At 40.2% G+C, this 17515-nt stretch overlaps 1 protein-coding gene across 4 annotated transcripts in view; it reads right to left on the reverse strand.

The window, feature by feature from the left end:
- LOC122798186 (squalene monooxygenase-like) overlaps positions 1-17515 on the reverse strand; it is a 1096774-nt gene that overhangs the window by 1025630 nt on the left and 53629 nt on the right. For all 4 annotated transcript variants that reach the window (XM_044066929.1, XM_044066933.1, XM_044066931.1 and 1 more), the window contains exon 2: positions 4176-4386. In XM_044066929.1, the coding sequence (XP_043922864.1) occupies positions 4176-4386 (211 nt within the window). The remainder of the gene's footprint in view (positions 1-4175; positions 4387-17515) is intronic.

Genomic DNA, 17515 nt, shown 5'->3' on the forward strand with positions numbered 1-17515 from the left:
CATCCAGTAATCCAGGTTGTGCTTAAAAAGGGGTAAAGAGGTACTCTGCTTGACGTGGAGAGGGAGTCTATTCCAAGGATGGGAGAATCTCTGGGACACAAATCTGTCCCACCAACAAGTCCTATTGATATCACAGACCAGGTTGAGGTCACACATATGGGTTGCTCGAGTAGAGCCTGACTTGCAGATATGCAGCAGTCCCATCAAGGTGGGGTCTGAGATTGCTTTGTATGCCAAACAGAGGTCAGCTCTGAGGAGTCTGTATGAAAATGAGTAAAGGGACAGGGTTTTTAGCCTATATGTGTAGGGTAGGTGTTTGAGGCCCTGGATTCTCCTGGTGAGGAACCTCTGTGGTCTCTAAACCTGCTTCATGTGCTTTGCAAGGTACATGCCGAAGGGAGCATTGTACTCAATAACTGGCCTTATAAGGGAAGACTAAAGGGATCTTATGACCTCTTTGTCCCTGGATGAGATACCCTTACTTTTGAGGTGGACCATGTAGAAAGCTTTCTGTATAATGGAAGCAACATGGTGGTCAAACATCAGGTTGCTATCAACCTGGGTGCACAAATCTCTCACTACTGATTGTGTACTTAGGATGTTGTTATTAATGTGATAATATGTGGGGATGTCACTCTCCCCAAAGGGGATGCTGATGCATTTTTTGGCATTCAGATTGAAGCCATGTTTTTGGCACCAGTCATTTGTTTTGGGTGAACCAACAAACAGTCCAAAGCCCACTAAATATAAAAAAACAACCACAAGGCTGGTCCAGAGTCTAAAACAAACACTTTTAATCTTGGACTATTGACAGCACAATGATAGAATGTTAAAAACACAGTGGCAAAACATAAATGTACATGACTAAGCACTTTCACCTATCCATAGGCATCATCAGAGTGATAGTACAACTAACCTAATCAGTATCCTACACAATAAGAATTAGGGCTAGTTAGGCAGACAGGTCTATAATTTTCTGGACCGGTGGATGCTCCACCTTCGTGTAAAGGGATGACAGTGTCTGTCCTCCAGTTGGCTGGGCCAAAGCTGGTTCTCAGGCTTTGGCTGAATAGGGTGCCTAATGGTGCTGCAAGTTCTTGCCTGAGTTCATGTAGGATGCAGCCTGGGATGTTATCAGGTCCCATAGAGGCTGTATTTTTTGCCTTTGAGAGAGCAGTGATGACCTGTTCCCTAGAGATAAGGAGTGGGGAGGTCAGGTACTGGGGATGTCCTGATTTACTGATGGGAGGACAGAGGGGAGAAGTTTTTGCTGAATCTGTCAGCCAGTAGATTGGCTATATCTACAGCATTTGTGTATGTGGTGTCCCTGTCCACCAGTTCTGAACAGATCTTGGTGCTTCCTTTGAGGCTGCGGACATATGTCAAGAAGGCCTTATGATTGTCTCTAGTAGATGTGGCTAATTTGGACTCAAAGTTGGCTTTCCAGAATTTCACTAGTGCTCTTATTTGCTTGTTCAGGCTAAGGAGAGATTGCTTCCAATTGGACACCTGCTCCTTCTTGGTCTTGGACAGCAGTTTTTTCCTTTTGTTATATAATTTATTTATTGCAGATGTCCACCAGACAGGTTTACTCTTCCTTGCCGAGGCTGATTTTGTCCTGTCAGGTATTTCTGAGTCCATGCATCTATATAAATGTTTGTAGAGTACTTTGGTGTAAATTTGGACATTGGTGCCAGTTCCTACACTGGGTGAGGTGGCTTATACCATCCCTCAGGGGGTTGTAATCAGCTTTGGAGAAGTTTATTTATTTGACCCTAGCTAGAGAGGGGTCAGGGGAGATGGTGACTTCAAAAGTGACCGCTTTATGGTCAGATCTTACCAAGGAGGATGATACCGTAGGGGTGCTGCAGTGATTACTGATGTTGGTTAATACTAGTTCCAAGATATTATGACCTCTTGTTGGGGGTATCAACTAGCTGTTTCAAGGCATTTGCATTGATAAAATCAAGGAATCTCTCGTCATTTGTGTTTTGGCATGAGTAGTTTTTCCAATCTATGGTTGGGTAATTAAAGTCACCCAGGAACAAGGTAAAGGGTTGAATCTTGATAGATTTGAAGAGGTCCAGATAGATGGAGTGGGCATCTTGAGTCAAATTTGGGAGTCAGTAGCTAGCTATAATTTGAATAGGGGTTCTTGTCAATGGTTAACTGCACCTGGAGTGTCTCCTGTGCATCATACTCTGACCATCTTGGAGGTGTGAGTGTCTTTAATATATATTGAAACTCCACCTCCTTTGGCTTTGCTGCTACATTTTAGGGTCTGAATGTATAATAGGATGAGTAACCAGGTAAGGCTGGGGTGCTTTCCGCAGCTTTGAACCAGGTTTCTGTGACTGCACAAATGTCAGCATCTTCCAGGGTTAAGAATGCTTGCAATGAGTGCAGTTTCATGCTTAGACTCCTAGTGTTTAGTTACATGACCTTTAATTTGCGTTTTGTTGAGAATTTTATGTTGGTAGTATCAGCCTCATGACTTTTCCTAAAAAGGCAATATGGGGTAGGCAAGGGCCTTTGCCAGAAGCTTGAAGCCCAACTGAAACAGATGTAGACAATCTCTAGCAAAGCATCGTGGTCTGTTGATCATATTTTCCCAGGCTATCAGACACTGGATCCCCCTGGAATGACATCAGAAACTAAGCCAATTGTTAGTCAATCATTTTCTGTTTGTACTGACGTGTCATTCTGGGTGATGGTAGAATGCTGCTTAAGGCTAGGGACATACCTGCCTGGGACACATATTCAGTGAACTCAATCATGTCTCTTTTCATATAGTCCAGGAGGTATGTCTCAAGTCGTTCATGCCAACATGGACTATGACAGAGTTATAACAGTACTGGCTGTTAAGAGACTTGAGTGAGTGTGTGATATGGCAGATTCTGGCACTTGACAAACAACTAACTGTGACTTTCTCCTTATCCAGCCTGGTGAGAGGCACATCTGTGTGCCTCACAATGGAGTCTCCTATGACTAATATGTTGGGTTTATGGTTAGGCCTTAGTGGTTGCGAGACACTGGTGTGTAGACTATGCATGGTACGTGGTGTGGAGGGTTGTGCTTTTCTTACCTGTATTAATTCCTTCTCTTCCTGTTATTCATTTATTCAAAATATTTATTAAGTGTAATTAAAATTTACTCTGATTTGACATTCTAGTACTAGCCACATAACTTGTATGTTTGCTGTGTCTATGATTGACAGTAATACATATATATATATATATATATATACACACACACACACACACAGAAAAATGGTTGTCAAATTCTAAAAGGCATAAGCCTATCATTGATTTACATTTTGAATAGAATCTCAACTTCTCACTTCAACAAAATGTCTGCTACACTTATTTATTTCACTGCTACACTTATTTATTTCACTGCTGTTATTAAACTATCAGTTGTTCATCTCATTAGAACTAGAAGACCACTGAATGCTGTGATAATGACAGGTAAGTATGATGGCAACCAGTACTATAAGTACTTGTCGACATGACATATACACTATCCTATATAATAAGGAAGCACCAAGGGATTATGGAAACAGGTTTAGTTGATTTAGTCTGTTTATTACAATCTATTATTCCTTTTTGAAACTATGGTTCTCACTCCTTATTTGGTTTGTTGCAACTGCACAAAACTTACAGCTGTAAAGTTCATGACCAAATGCACACAGAATATGAAAAAAAAACATATCTTTAGAGGGTGCAATTCTTCCTTATCCCCTGCGTGGGAAACTTTTTTCCTGTATACCTCTCTTTCTCTCTCCAAGATCTATTTTCCTCAGGGGGAAAATTGACCAGCAAAATACATAAAATAATCTGTTTTGTACTTCATCTGGGAGGCTGAGGTCTCAAGGTATACAGAAATCAATGCAATTGCTGCAAAAATACATTGCTTCAATTTGGATTGTACATAAAAAACGAGCAGCTTCTCTCAAGACAATAAAGCTCAAGCAAATGTGTAATGGGCAGTTTGGTGTTGAACAGTTGAAGATTGATCAATTTATTACATTTTGAAATATTTTAATGTTATTTATATAAAGATGTATTTCATGTTCCAAAAAGCAGGTCATTCTTTTAAACAGTACAATTAAAGTAAATTAATTTGTTTACAATTCAGTGCAATAGTCGTCTACCATTTATACTAAATGTACTTACTTTCTAGACCCAGTAGTTTAAGTATCTTGTAACCACCAGGCTGCAACACTTCACCAGCAAATGTGTCTGGCTCACTCATGCTCCTTTCAATCACTGTCACCCTCCTGCCATCTCGGGCCAAGACAGCTGCAAAGGCAGAGCCAAGTACACCTGCTCCAACAATGATGATTTCCGGACTCTCCTCCTTCAAGGTGCTTGATGTATCCCATTTCTATAACAGAAACAGATTGAACTTAACAAACAATAACATAATCTGCATTTACTACTTCCATAAAATCTGGTTCTACTTAGAGAGTTAGTGATAATTTGGCAACTCAGTCAGTGTCCAGCAAATAGCGATTTAATGATTCTTAGCTTGTAAATACATAAGAACAGGACAACTGTGAACTTTGAGACGCATCCAGTGTTTTATTCAATATAGGCAGATGAGCATTGCAATTGTGACTAATTTAACATTCAAGCTATTAAAATATATCAACAAAAACTTTACAATGAGTTATCATAATACATAACGAGAGTAATTAAAATGTCTCATTGTAGTGAGGATTCAAAATATGTTTATGCGTTATTCATTCCTGTATGCAGATCCATGTATTTCAGTTAATAATCAAATTCAACCATTGTTATGGTGTTTTACAGTTGAATCGTATTATGAAGCATAATGCAGCCATATTAAAACTCAAAAAGACATGCAACAATGTGAAAAAACAATCACATGGATAATATTTTAATTTCTTTAAGGGAAACAATGTAGGAATGTCATCTCGAAAGATGTAGTATAATTTTGCTAATCTTGTCTTTTATTTATGCTTTCAATGTATACAACAAGATCTTAGTATATATTTATATTTCAAATTATATAACAAGTATATCCCAATTAGCATTAGATAGGATGCAGAAGGGAGCTTGAGAGAAGAGACGGGGCTACGTGAACCACATGGTTGATGTAAGCTAATTCTTGTGTCGCTAGATGATACAGTTGTGGGTGTGGGCTTGGATATAGTAACATAAAGCAGTCTGCCAATGATACAACCAATATGGGAAAAGGAGTGGTTAGTGGCGGTTAGTAAGTTTGTGGAGATTCCATTCAGCGGGGACCAATAGTGGGATATTGCAGTGAGAATACAACCAATGGGGAATAAGAAGGCGTGTTATCACATACAGGGGTATGGCTGAAAGGGAGGGTGTTCACTGTATAAGGCAGTGTCCAATAGCGGGATACTGTGGCAAGGAAATGCCAACAGGGCTAGGAAGGGTGGGGACAAAAGCGGAGCCAATACCCTAAAAGGCGGGACCAATAGTGGGTTAATGCAGCAAGAAAACACCAATAAATTAGAAGGGGTGAGGAAATCAAGGAGCCAATACATTGAAGGAGTGGGGAGTGGTTCCTAGTCTGTTGGCAAATCAGAAGGGAAGCAATTAGTGTTCAGAGTGACATGGATGGGAAAGGACGCCTCATGCGGTTGGCAATGTAAAACGAGCAACAATGGTAAATCACTGCTTACTGCACATACTCAAGAATCGAAAAGTCCATGATCGTACCAACTCAGTCCTACGTTACAATGTTTTGAAATTAAATTCACATTGGGCCATTAGTCAGCACATAAGTAGGGTGGGGAGGGAATCATGGAAATAGTGGATAATGCATAATAAACCTGCATGAGTGGAAGGGCAGCAATTTAGGAGTGATGTGTAGTTTCAACAGTCTTTTTATGAGGCACTAGATTAAGGCCAAAGAGCAAGCCTCCCCAGTTACCAAGATCAGCAATTACTTAATGAAACAATGAAAGATAAATAATCAAATAACTTAAAATCCTGATCCTGGGTGTAGATTAAAAGAATTCAATGGTGATATGCAACGTGGATTAGGCATAGATTTAGCAATTCAGGAGGTTGGTGGGAGAAATGAGGAAATTGGTATTGCGACCAAGATGGCCCTGAAGGCCATAAAAAGAACAGCCAAAGACTATATGGGGCTGATGGAGTAAAGAGACTTTTTACCTTTTTTTAAAAAGCGTGAAAGTCAGGCGCTAACAGTTGGTCCTGATAACGAGCCACATTGAATTGAATTAAAGTTAAATATAGATGGAAGTGAACAGAGTTATGGAATTGTAAATAACTTTATGAAGACTTTATTTGGAACTTTTAAAATTAAAGTCAGAAGATGTAAAATACGTGAATGTATATGATATTTCGTTTGCTGTAATAACAAAAAACACAGTGCACTGGTTGTACTCACCTTATAGCGTAGAATCCAGAATAACACTGATTTAGGGTAATAAGTGATTGCGCCAAAGCAGAGCTCCATAGATATTGGGAAAGAAAGCCTTATGATGCTAATCAAGCTTGAAACCATAAATCATACATCATGCATTATTTTTTGATTTTCCTTTCAACAGCCTTGTAGATAGAAAAGGTTCATAGCAAAGAATGTTCACAGAAAAAGAAACTAAAACAGTTTTAATATCTATAATAGTTGTACCATCCACAGCAGTGGCTCGTGGGTCAGTGCTTTTGCTCAGGCTTCTTCTGACCTGCCTATAGAGAGAACACATGGAGTAAAATAGATCAAACAATTAAAAAACACAAATACAGACAAACGGCCCATGGGGCAGAACAGAAAACATGTTATAAAAACATGATCAGTATAAAAATAAAAAGTCAACCTCAGTGTAATAGGTAGTAAAGAGAAATCTCTGAGTCTATGTAAAATCTCCGAGCCTAAGTAAAAAAGAAAGCGTTCCATTTTATCAATAGTAAGCTTGGTGAAAAAGCTTCCTTAGGTTTAAAACACTAGTGATTGAGACGTTGGTATTAAGGCCAGGATATTTGTTGGCTATGAGTCCTAATTGCCATGTTAGTTCCTTTTTCTCGAGTTTATCATTATAGCTGCCCTGTAACTCCACACGTTCAAGATGGTCGAGGATGTGAAAAGAAAAGCGGTCGTGTCCAGGGGAATTAAGACTGTGTTTGGCGAGTGCATTGGTGGTTTTCTTTTGTTTTATATCTATAAGATGTCTAGCAATCCTTGTTTTGAGCTTGTTGACAGTTTTACCAATGTAGAACGCATTGCATGAATTGCATTGTGCTCTGTAGATTATTCCATTCGTGTTGCAGTTGCTGTATCTGTAACTGTGAAAAGTCTTTTTTGTGTTAGTGCAAGAAAGTTAGCTCATGCAGCTCATAAATTTGCAGAATGCAGAATCAGGTGGACCACATTTGAATGTACCCTTAGAGAGGCCAGACACAGAGCCTGAGTCGTCCAATATCCTGTGTTCAAAATAGTCCCTAAGATTCTTATTGCGTAGGATATTGAAAGAAGGTTTCTTAGGGATGATCTTTTTGAGATTGTTGTTACTTAGGGATGATCTTTTTGAGATTGTTGTTACTATGTAAAATCACACAGTTGTTTTTGATACAGTTAATGATGTCACTGCTGTCCAGCGAGTAGGTCACCATCATAGAGGCATCATATGTGGAGTTTCTTGCCTTTCTTTTGGGACCCATGGTCGTGTTGGTATGAGACTCGGGTCTTTATGTTTGCTACTGCTGATAGGGTTGAGTATGTCACTTATGAGTTTTGCAGAATATCCTCTTTCGAGAAAGTCTTTTTCCAGATTGATAAGGTTTTTCGTGAAACCTGTAAATTCTTTAGATACTCAGGCCATTCTGATGCCTTGCGATTTTATGACATTCATTTTTGTGATGTGGAGGTGCATACTCTTACTATGTAAGAGTAAGTTTACCCTCGTGTTTTTTCTAAAAAGGTTGTTAGAAAGTCCATGGTCAGATCTGGTGATCTTAAGGTCCAGAAATGCAGCTTCATTCATATCATACGTGGTAGTGAATTTTAAGAAATTTGTGGATGTTTCGATGTGTCTGAAAAAATTTTTCCAATTCCCTGATAGTGCCATTCCACATGATAAAGATATCATCAATAAAACGTAGGTACCAGCTCATCAGTTTGAAATAGGGTGAATTGTAGACATTATCAGGTAATCTACCAGTGTAGTACCTCGCAGTTAGCTCTGTACAGCTTTGGGTATGCCCTTAGTGTTGTTTTTAGTAAGATTATAAAACCTGTGAAAATGCTTTTGTTGAAGAATTATAGACATTATCAGGTAATCTACCAGTGTAGTACCTCGTACTTAGTTCTGTACAGCTTTGGGCATACCCTTAGTGATTGGCAGGCGATATCGAGGAAGAGTGACAGGCATGCTAATTTCCATGTCACATCATGGATACTTTACCAGTGATTAGAAATCCTCCATTGTACAGGATGCATGTTTACTCACAATTCCCCATGTCACTGAAATAAAAATGTTCATCCTGCTAATTCTATTAACGGTGTAACGGTTTAACATAATAAAATGCTAAGAATCACATGCAATACCATTCTTAATTCCCTAGTAGCATGAGCTGTTACCTTCTTTTTAACATAATAAAATGGTAATCGCACGCAAAACCATTCTTTAAGAATAGTAACAACTGTTTAATGCACCCCTCAGTGCCACAAAAAACTTACTAAGTGCTTACTATGTGCTAGTTTTACAGACTACCGGCCAGCACAATGGATTATTTTATTTCTTCTGCAAAATCTTTGCCATGTTAAGAGTCACACCTTTTCTCCTACCTTCCCTATATAAAGGATTTGCATGAGCAGGAACTGGGTGGCCGGAATAATAGTGGCTAACATTAAGGTGCACATGATGTTGATGGTATACCACTGCATGTAATGCTTTATTTTACTGAAATGCTATTTTTACTGCTTGAAATGTTGATTGCTCAATGTAATTTATTTGTGGCTCAATCTAATTTATATGTGACTATTTATTATATTACATTGCTACATTGGTGCTCGAATGACTGAATGAATATTAATACTGATGCTGCCTCCACACAGCTGGAGGTGTGTGAATATTCATGCAGATGCTGCCTCCCCATGACTGGAGGCGTGTTTGGGGTGGGATTTGCTACTGCGCATCCTGCGAGGTACTACACTGGTAGATTACCCGTTATCATTCTCCCATTTCCCAATGCCATATTTACCAGGCTTGGTACCATGGCAGCCCCCATCACAATACCTTTTCTCTGGTGGTAGTACTAGCCATTGAAATGGAAATAGTTATTGCCTAGTAGAGCCTGGAGCATCACACCAACTGTTTCAGTGATGGTGTAGATGTCGGGGGTTGTAGTCTTAATTCCTCAGTAACAGCATTTATGCAGTATTGGTGTGGGAGTACTGTATAAAGTGCCTCTATGTCGATTGTGACCAGTAGAGAGTCCTCATTAATTGGAATATTTCTTATCTTTCTGAGGAAGTCGCCCGTGTCCAGGATAAAGGATTTGTTTTTGCAGCAAGAGGTCTGATTATAACCTCTAGAAAGATGGAGAGGGGTTCAGTAATGCTGCCGCCACTGGCAATGACTGGTTTATATGGTGGGTCACTGATATTTTTGTGGGGTTTAGGGATTCCCAAGAAGGTGTGAATTTTGGGGAGGTTGACTGTGATAAAATTTGAGAAGGTCATTGCTGATGCATCCCTGTTCACTTAGTGTAATGTATGATGTATGATTTATGATTTCAAGCTTGACTACCATTATAAGGCTTTCTTTCACAATATCTGTGAAGCTCTGCTTCGGCACTATCACTTATTACCCTAAATCAGTGTTATCCTGGATTCTACACTATAAGGTGAGTACAACCAGTACACTGTGTTTTTTGTTATCACAGCAAACAAAATATTGTATACATTCACGTATTTTACATCTTCTGACTTTAATTTTAAATGCTCCAAAAAAAAGTGTTTGGAAAGTTATTAACAATTCTGTATCTCTATTCGCTTCCATCTATACTGAACTTTAATTCAATTCAATGTGGCTCGTTATCGGGTCCCACTATCAGCGCCCGACTTTCATGCACTTTTTAAAAAATGGCAAAAAGTCTCTTTACTCCACTGTCCCCATATAGTCTTTGGCTGTTCTTATTATGGCCTTCACGGCCATCTTCGTCACAATACCAATTTCCTCATTTCACCCACCGACCTCCCGAATTGTTAAATCCATGCCTAATCCATTGCATATTGCCACTGAATTCTTTTAAACTACACCCAGGATCAGGATTTCGAGTTATTCGATTATATATCTTTCATTGTCTCATTAAGTAATTGCTGATCTTGGTAACTGGGGAGGCTTGCTCTTTGGCCTTAATCTAGTGCCTCATAAAACGACTGTTGAAATTACACATCACCCTTAAATTGCTGCCCTTCCACTAACGCAGGTTTATTATTATACAATATCCACTATTTCCATGATTCCCTCACCACCCTACTTATGTGTTGACTAATGGCCCAATGTGAATTTAATTTTGTAACATTGTAGTGTAGGACTGAGTTGGTACGAGCATGGATTTTAAGATTCTTGAGGATGTACAGTAAGCAGTGATTTACCATTGTTGCTCGTGTTACATTGCCAACCCCATGGGGTGTCCTTTCTCATCCACTTAAGTAATTGCCTCCCTTCTGATTCGCCCACAGACTAGGAACCACTCCCCTCACCCTCTACATATTTGCTCCTTGCTTTCCCAACCCCTCCTAACCTTATTGGTGTTTTCTTGCTGCATTAACCTATTAATGTCCGCCTTTTACGGTATTAGCTCTGCCTTTGTCCTCACCCTTCCTAGCCCTTTTGGAGTTTTCTTGCCACAGTATCATGATATTGGACACTGCCATATACAGTGAACACCCCCCTTCAGCCATACCCCTGTATATGATAACATGCCTTCCTAGTCCCCATTGATTGTATTCTCACCGCAATATCCCACTATTGGTCACCACTGAATGGAATCACCACAAACTTCCTAACCACTCGTTTTTCCATAGTGGTCATATCATTGGCGGACTGCTTTATGTTACTATATCCAAGCCCAGACCCACAACTGTATCATCTAGCAACACAAGAATTAGCTGACGTCAACCCTGTGGTTCACGTAGCCTCGTGTCCCTCAAGCTCCCTTCTGCACCTGATCAAATGCTAACTGGGATATACTTGTTATATAATTATAAATATAAATATATACTAAGAGCTTGTTATATACATTGAAAGCATAAATAAAAGACAAGATTATCGAAATTACAGTACATCTTTTTGAGATGACATTCCTACATTGTTTCCCTTAAAGAAGTTAAAATAATATCCATGTGATTGTTTTTTCACTCTGTTGCATGTCTTTTTGAGTTTTAATATGGCTGCATTACGCTTCATAATATGATTTAACTGTAAAACACCATAACAATGATTGAATTTGATTTATAACTGAAATACACAGGTCTGCATACATGAATGAATAATGTATAAACGTATTTTGAATCCTCACTACAATGACCCACTTTAATTACTCTCGTTACTTATCATAACTCATTGTAAAGTTTTTGTTGATATATTTTAAACAGCTTGAATGTTAATGTAGTCACAATTACAGCGCTCATCTGCCTATATTGAATAAAACCTTGGATTCGTCATGAAGTTCGGAGTTGTCCTGTTCTTATGTATTTACAAGCTAAGAATTGTTAATTGCTTTTTGCTGGACACTAACTGGGTTGCCAAATTATCACTGACTCTCTAAGTTGTTCAAATCTAAGGCTACGGCCCTTAGGTCTTCGTGAATTTGGCATTTTCTGTGTTACTGACCTCTGGAATTTTAATTTGATAGTATCTGGTTCTGGAAGGTAACAAAAACCTGCTAAGGCATGTGAAATCAATGAAAGGGGACCGGAGTATATTGAAATAATTTGCCTTTCTTGAGCCATAACTCTTTTTTTCATTTGAATTAAAATATCTACAAAAATAAAATTACATTTTTGTAAAGTATACATCTGCATTTAGTACTGCTGGCATACTGAAGAATTAATTCATTTTAAAGTAAATTTGATTGTGTACATATTGCTAAAAAGCTTGATGCTACTAAAATCTAAAGCTGCCTAAATAAGTTTATTATATATGCAAAAATATTTTACATGCATTTTATACTTAGGGCAGCTAACAGTTACAAATAAACCAGTACAAACAAGACAAAATAGAAACAAATTAAAAATATTGTAAACCACTGTCCATGTGAATATATTCCTCATGGCTAACGTCAGCCTCAATTCATTAACCCCTTATTAATGATAATTTCCATGGAGATTGTTCCCAGCAACTGACTATTTTTATATATATTTAACCACTGTATATAAAGGGCTGAGCATCCAAAATGGTTTTCTACATTCTCTTGAAACCTTCCACGAATAACAGTGAGATGATGCCTTATGGATATTCAACTTTAACAAAACTGCTATTTTACAGATAACGGGGGCAATTCAATAAAGCCTACATGAAGTGATGTTCCATGTAGGCATAGTGACAGAGCTCCAACATGGAAACCGGCCACCGAGTGATCCAGTAAACAGAGCAGAAGGGCATGCACAAGCGTGCAGACACAGAGGTGTCCATGGAATGCAAATCACCCCATAAGCTGGTGAAATCCATGCAAATGAAGGTGATTTGCAATCCAATAAGCAGAAAGGTACCTGTGTAGGTGCCGTGTTGGTGGCAAAAATGTACATGGAAAAAAAAAACATGTACAGAAATGTAAATTTTAAACAGGGGCTGTAAAAGCCCCCCAAAAAGGTTAGATTATGCACTTTAGGTATGTGAATGGACAAAACTATCACCATTGAGTCCAAAATGCAATACAAAGCATTAAAAAATATTATTTTGTTTTAATACGTATATTACATTTGTGTGGCATGCAGCAATGCACAAACATGCCACTATGCAAAAAAAGAAAATAATTAAAATGTTGAAAATCAGAAAATAAGACATTTGCAAAAACAATGTATTATAATGCCCTGCATGCAGATTGCACAATTCCAGGTTTCAGTTGTTGCTAAGGAGGCAGGCCCTGGAGTAGTGAAGTATCCAGGGTATACTCAATTAGGTGTATGCAAATGAGCTGGGGTTACTGAATGGCAAAAGGGCCACTGTGTCCACAGATACAACCTGTGGTAGGGCTAGAACCATGTTGGTGTTAGTAGAACGGGTAGCTGGCATCAAAAGGGGGTGTGTCATGCTATGTTTAAGCAGATTGGAGCTTAACGGCACCTGTTTGTGCTCAGCTAAGCACAGCTAAGCATGGAGGGGGTGTGTCCGAGGCTGATGAGCTGTGTTTAGCCCTGTGGCATGTGTTTTAACTGGTTTAAGCTAAGCTGAGTGTGGTATGCATGGGGGTGTGTCCAGACTGCTGAGCACTGTTTATACTAGAGCTGTGGGTTTGTGTGCCATGCTGCAGTGCTTAACAGTAAAAGAAATTAAAAAAGAAAATAAAAGGGAATAGCCAATCAAGTATAAATGAGTGATATACCCTGTTCCATTGACACTGGCCCATTCAAACCCCTCAATGATAAACCTGGTAAATGGAATGCATCATAGTCAGCCAATCACACAGACTGCATCTGCAGCAAACCAGTAAAAAATGTGCATACACCCTTCAGTTGATTTTTCCCACATACTCTGCACCATTGGAGTACACACTTGGGAATTATAACCAGCAAAATGTTAGGGGCTGCTGCTGCCCTGCTACATCTGTATGTGCTAGAGGCTGAGGTCAGTGCTGATGCTGATGCTGACAATAGGCCTAGACTGAGAAGGAGAAGAGTGTTCAGGACCAACATAACCGTCCAGGAGCTACATGAGTTGGAGATTCTAGAGCACTACAGGGTGGACAAGGACATACTCTACAAGAACTCACTGAGCTCTGCCACCCTCAACTCTGCCCTACAGCCAGCAGAGGGAAACCCATTCCAGTGGAAACAAAGGTATGTGTAGCCCTTAGGATACTAGCTACAGGTACTTTACAAAGACCTACCGGGGACATGATGTGGGTCTCACAGGCATCTGCATCCAGTGTACTCCACCAGTTCCTGGATGCCATGCAAACCCATGCTAGTGAGCACATATATTTACCCTGCACCCCTGAGGGGAGGGCCAGCAATATACATTTCTTCCACCATATAGCACACTATCCTGAGGTACTGGGTGTCATAGACTGCACTCATATGCACATCAAAGCACCAACAAGTGAGGAGGGTAGAGTCTACTTCAACCAGAAGGGATATCACTCCATCACCTGCCAGATCATGTGCAATGCCCAGGGCCTTATCATGAATGTGTGTGCTGGCAGCCCTGGCAGTTATCACAACTACCACATCTGCATGCATCATAGCTGTACAAGATGTTTGCTGGAGGGGGACATCCCATATGGTCATCTACTGGGAGATGCTGGTTAAACACTGGAGACATGGATGACTACACCCATTAGAAATGCACACACACACACCTAGTGAAGAATGCCATAATGAGGCACATGCACAAACTAGGGACATCATAAAGCATGTGTTTGGACTGCTCAAGTCATGGTTCTGCTGCCTTGATATATCCGGTGGAGCCTTGCAGTACTCTCCAGCCACATGTGCACACATGTTCACAGTATGTGCCATGCTACACAATATTTTTTTATTTTATTTTACATTTGTTTACCGGGAAAGTCTGACTGGAACAAGGTCCATTTACAGTGGAGGCCCAGTGAGAAAAGCTCCATAACATAACAGTACAAATACAACAAATGACAAAACAATTTCTATACAAAGGCATATATGCAATCAGAGCTCCATGTCTTTATATGACAACACATAATCCACAAATATGATCCTGCAGAAACAGCTGCAGCAGAAACATCAAGGGAAAGGGACACACAGCCCCCCCACCAGTGCCAAGGTCCCCACAGCCACAGGGGGATGCGGAGGAGGAACCCCCTGAGCTTGTCCCTGTAGCCAGACATAGGCATACCCAGTATGCCCTGGCCTTGGCAAAGAGGCAATGCATAGCACATGCACTGACATCCTAGGGACCTAGGGACTGACACCTCATGCTGACTCACACACAGCAAAAAGGCTGCCAGCCACACCACACAACCTGTACCTTACCATGTATTGGCTGTGTACTGCGTGCATCCGACAGAATCAGCCCTGAAGCACTATTCTCTCACCTGCTGCAGGCACAAGGTCACTCTTCTTTACAAGAAATGTATGGGGTACTAGACTATGGTAGCACATGTATAGACCTGCTGCATGTATGAAAGGGAAAAAAAGAGTGGGGTACCGGAATAGCTGCAGACAACTGAGAGGTATGTGGGACAACAGGAACTCCCTGCCCAATACTGGTCACAGCATAATATGCAGTAGGCCTGAAGCCAGCAAATCCCACTGCACTATGTGAAGGAATTACAAACAGTGGGGTCATAGGACAGATGCTTGACTGTCAATGCTAGAGTTCCTTACCCCAACACATCCGTGTCCACATACAACTGCAATAACATTATGCTTTGCTAAGTAATAGCAGTAGACCACACAATCCCAAGGCTGTCCCAATCAACCTGGTGACATGTTCCATTTCCACAATATGCAGGGGTCAATGTGCTATGTATATGTGTGGCTGATAGTGTCAAAGTGTCAGGAATTAAACTGCACCATCTGGTGGCTTAGTGGGCTAAGTACATAACCAAGGGTGATGGTGTTCATGGTTCGAGACTAGCTGTCCCTACTATTTTGCATGTGAGCTACACCTATGGTAGTAGTTCTACAGACTGTCCATATGTCACTATTTGTTACTGCAAGAAAGCTGGCAAAGCCAGAGACAATGGAGGGACAGGGGGGCACAAATATGGACAATACACATCTCTGAGTAACCTAGATGGTGGCTAGTAGAACAGCAGGTTATAACAAGTCAGAGTAGCACCAGGATGTAAAGGCTGCCACGTAACTGTGTCAGTACTTAGAACAAGTCAGTGGACACCATCATACCTCAAATGTACAGAGTGTTGCATAATATCACGTTTGCCTCATAATTATGGTCTATTTTTCTTAACATTGCAGTTGTCTGGCAAACTACTGGTAAATCAATAAAGGTTGCAGTGAGAAAATAATAACAGACAGTTGAGATGCACACTTCATACCCATCAGAACATTCATGCTAATACAAAACCTGGTATTCTACCAACTGTCTAAGTTTGTAAGACCAATATTAAAAAAACGTGTCCCTATGTTTGGGCCTGTTTCCCACCTTTATATATGGCTTTGTCCATATATCTGGCTCTAACAGGTTGAGAGGTATAGGCACCATTTAGCCTTATAATAACAGTACAACACAAACCACCTGTGGGTCAGAGCAGATATATGGGGCACAATGGTGGGCATCATGCAAAACAGGTACATTCAGAGGTGTGAAGTCTGTAACCCTCTGTGTCTGGTGTTATATCCCATACCCTAGTCACAGCACTCCTACACCTACATACAGCAGCAACTATGGACAAACCCAGGAACTGGAACAGGGCAGGAGAAAGGCTCACATATAAAGAGAAGGAGGAAATATTGGACAGACAAATTTAGAAAGTGCAGAATAGAACTGTTTGTGCAGCAGCATGGGTTCCCTGCAGTGTATGGAGTCAGTAACCCAAATATCTGTCAGCGTTCCTCACACCAGTCTATAATGATGTACCACTGATGTACCAGGAAATCACATTGCTATGTAAAATGTACCGGACATAGATGCAAAACCCTGTTCAGTTGAGCCAGATATTATGGACAGCACACAGCCAGAAAATCCCTTAGGCATTGTATCAGGGAGGTGCTTGACAGTTTAATCAGGTTCAGCAGCCAACTGGCTGTAGCACACAAAATCCTGGACTGGAGTACAGGTAGGTATGGCCTGGAGTCCCCTTGTAAGTACTGATGGTCATACTGAGCATGCTCCTACACTTAGCTAATTTCAGCCCATGACTGAAGCCACATCTGGCTATAGAACTGAGATGTCCATATATCTCTGTGCATACAGACAGCTATGTATACCTAACTTCTCTCCCTATCTCCATCAGACATTATTACCCTTATCTATCAGTATGTGGCACAAATAAGATATGTATGGATCTACAGGGTTTTATATAGATACACACACATACACACATATATATATATATATATATATATATATATACACACACACACACACACACACATATACACACACACACACACACACACACACACACACACACACATGAAAGCGCTTAACATCAACAAGCCCTTCCGTGTATGTGTGCCTGTTTCGTAGATTGGACTACAGTGCGGGTAAGGGAAAATTCCCTTGTCACCACTGTAGTGCGATCTCGGAGTGAGAATAATAAAGTAGGGGGAGTGTGGAGGGGTAGATTTTTTTTTTTTTTTTTACTAAACATACAGGAAGCCTATT

Source organism: Protopterus annectens, chromosome 3.part1 (genome assembly GCF_019279795.1).
Source record: "Protopterus annectens isolate FY-2018-M chromosome 3.part1, PAN1.0, whole genome shotgun sequence".
Taxonomy (NCBI): domain Eukaryota; kingdom Metazoa; phylum Chordata; order Ceratodontiformes; family Protopteridae; genus Protopterus; species Protopterus annectens.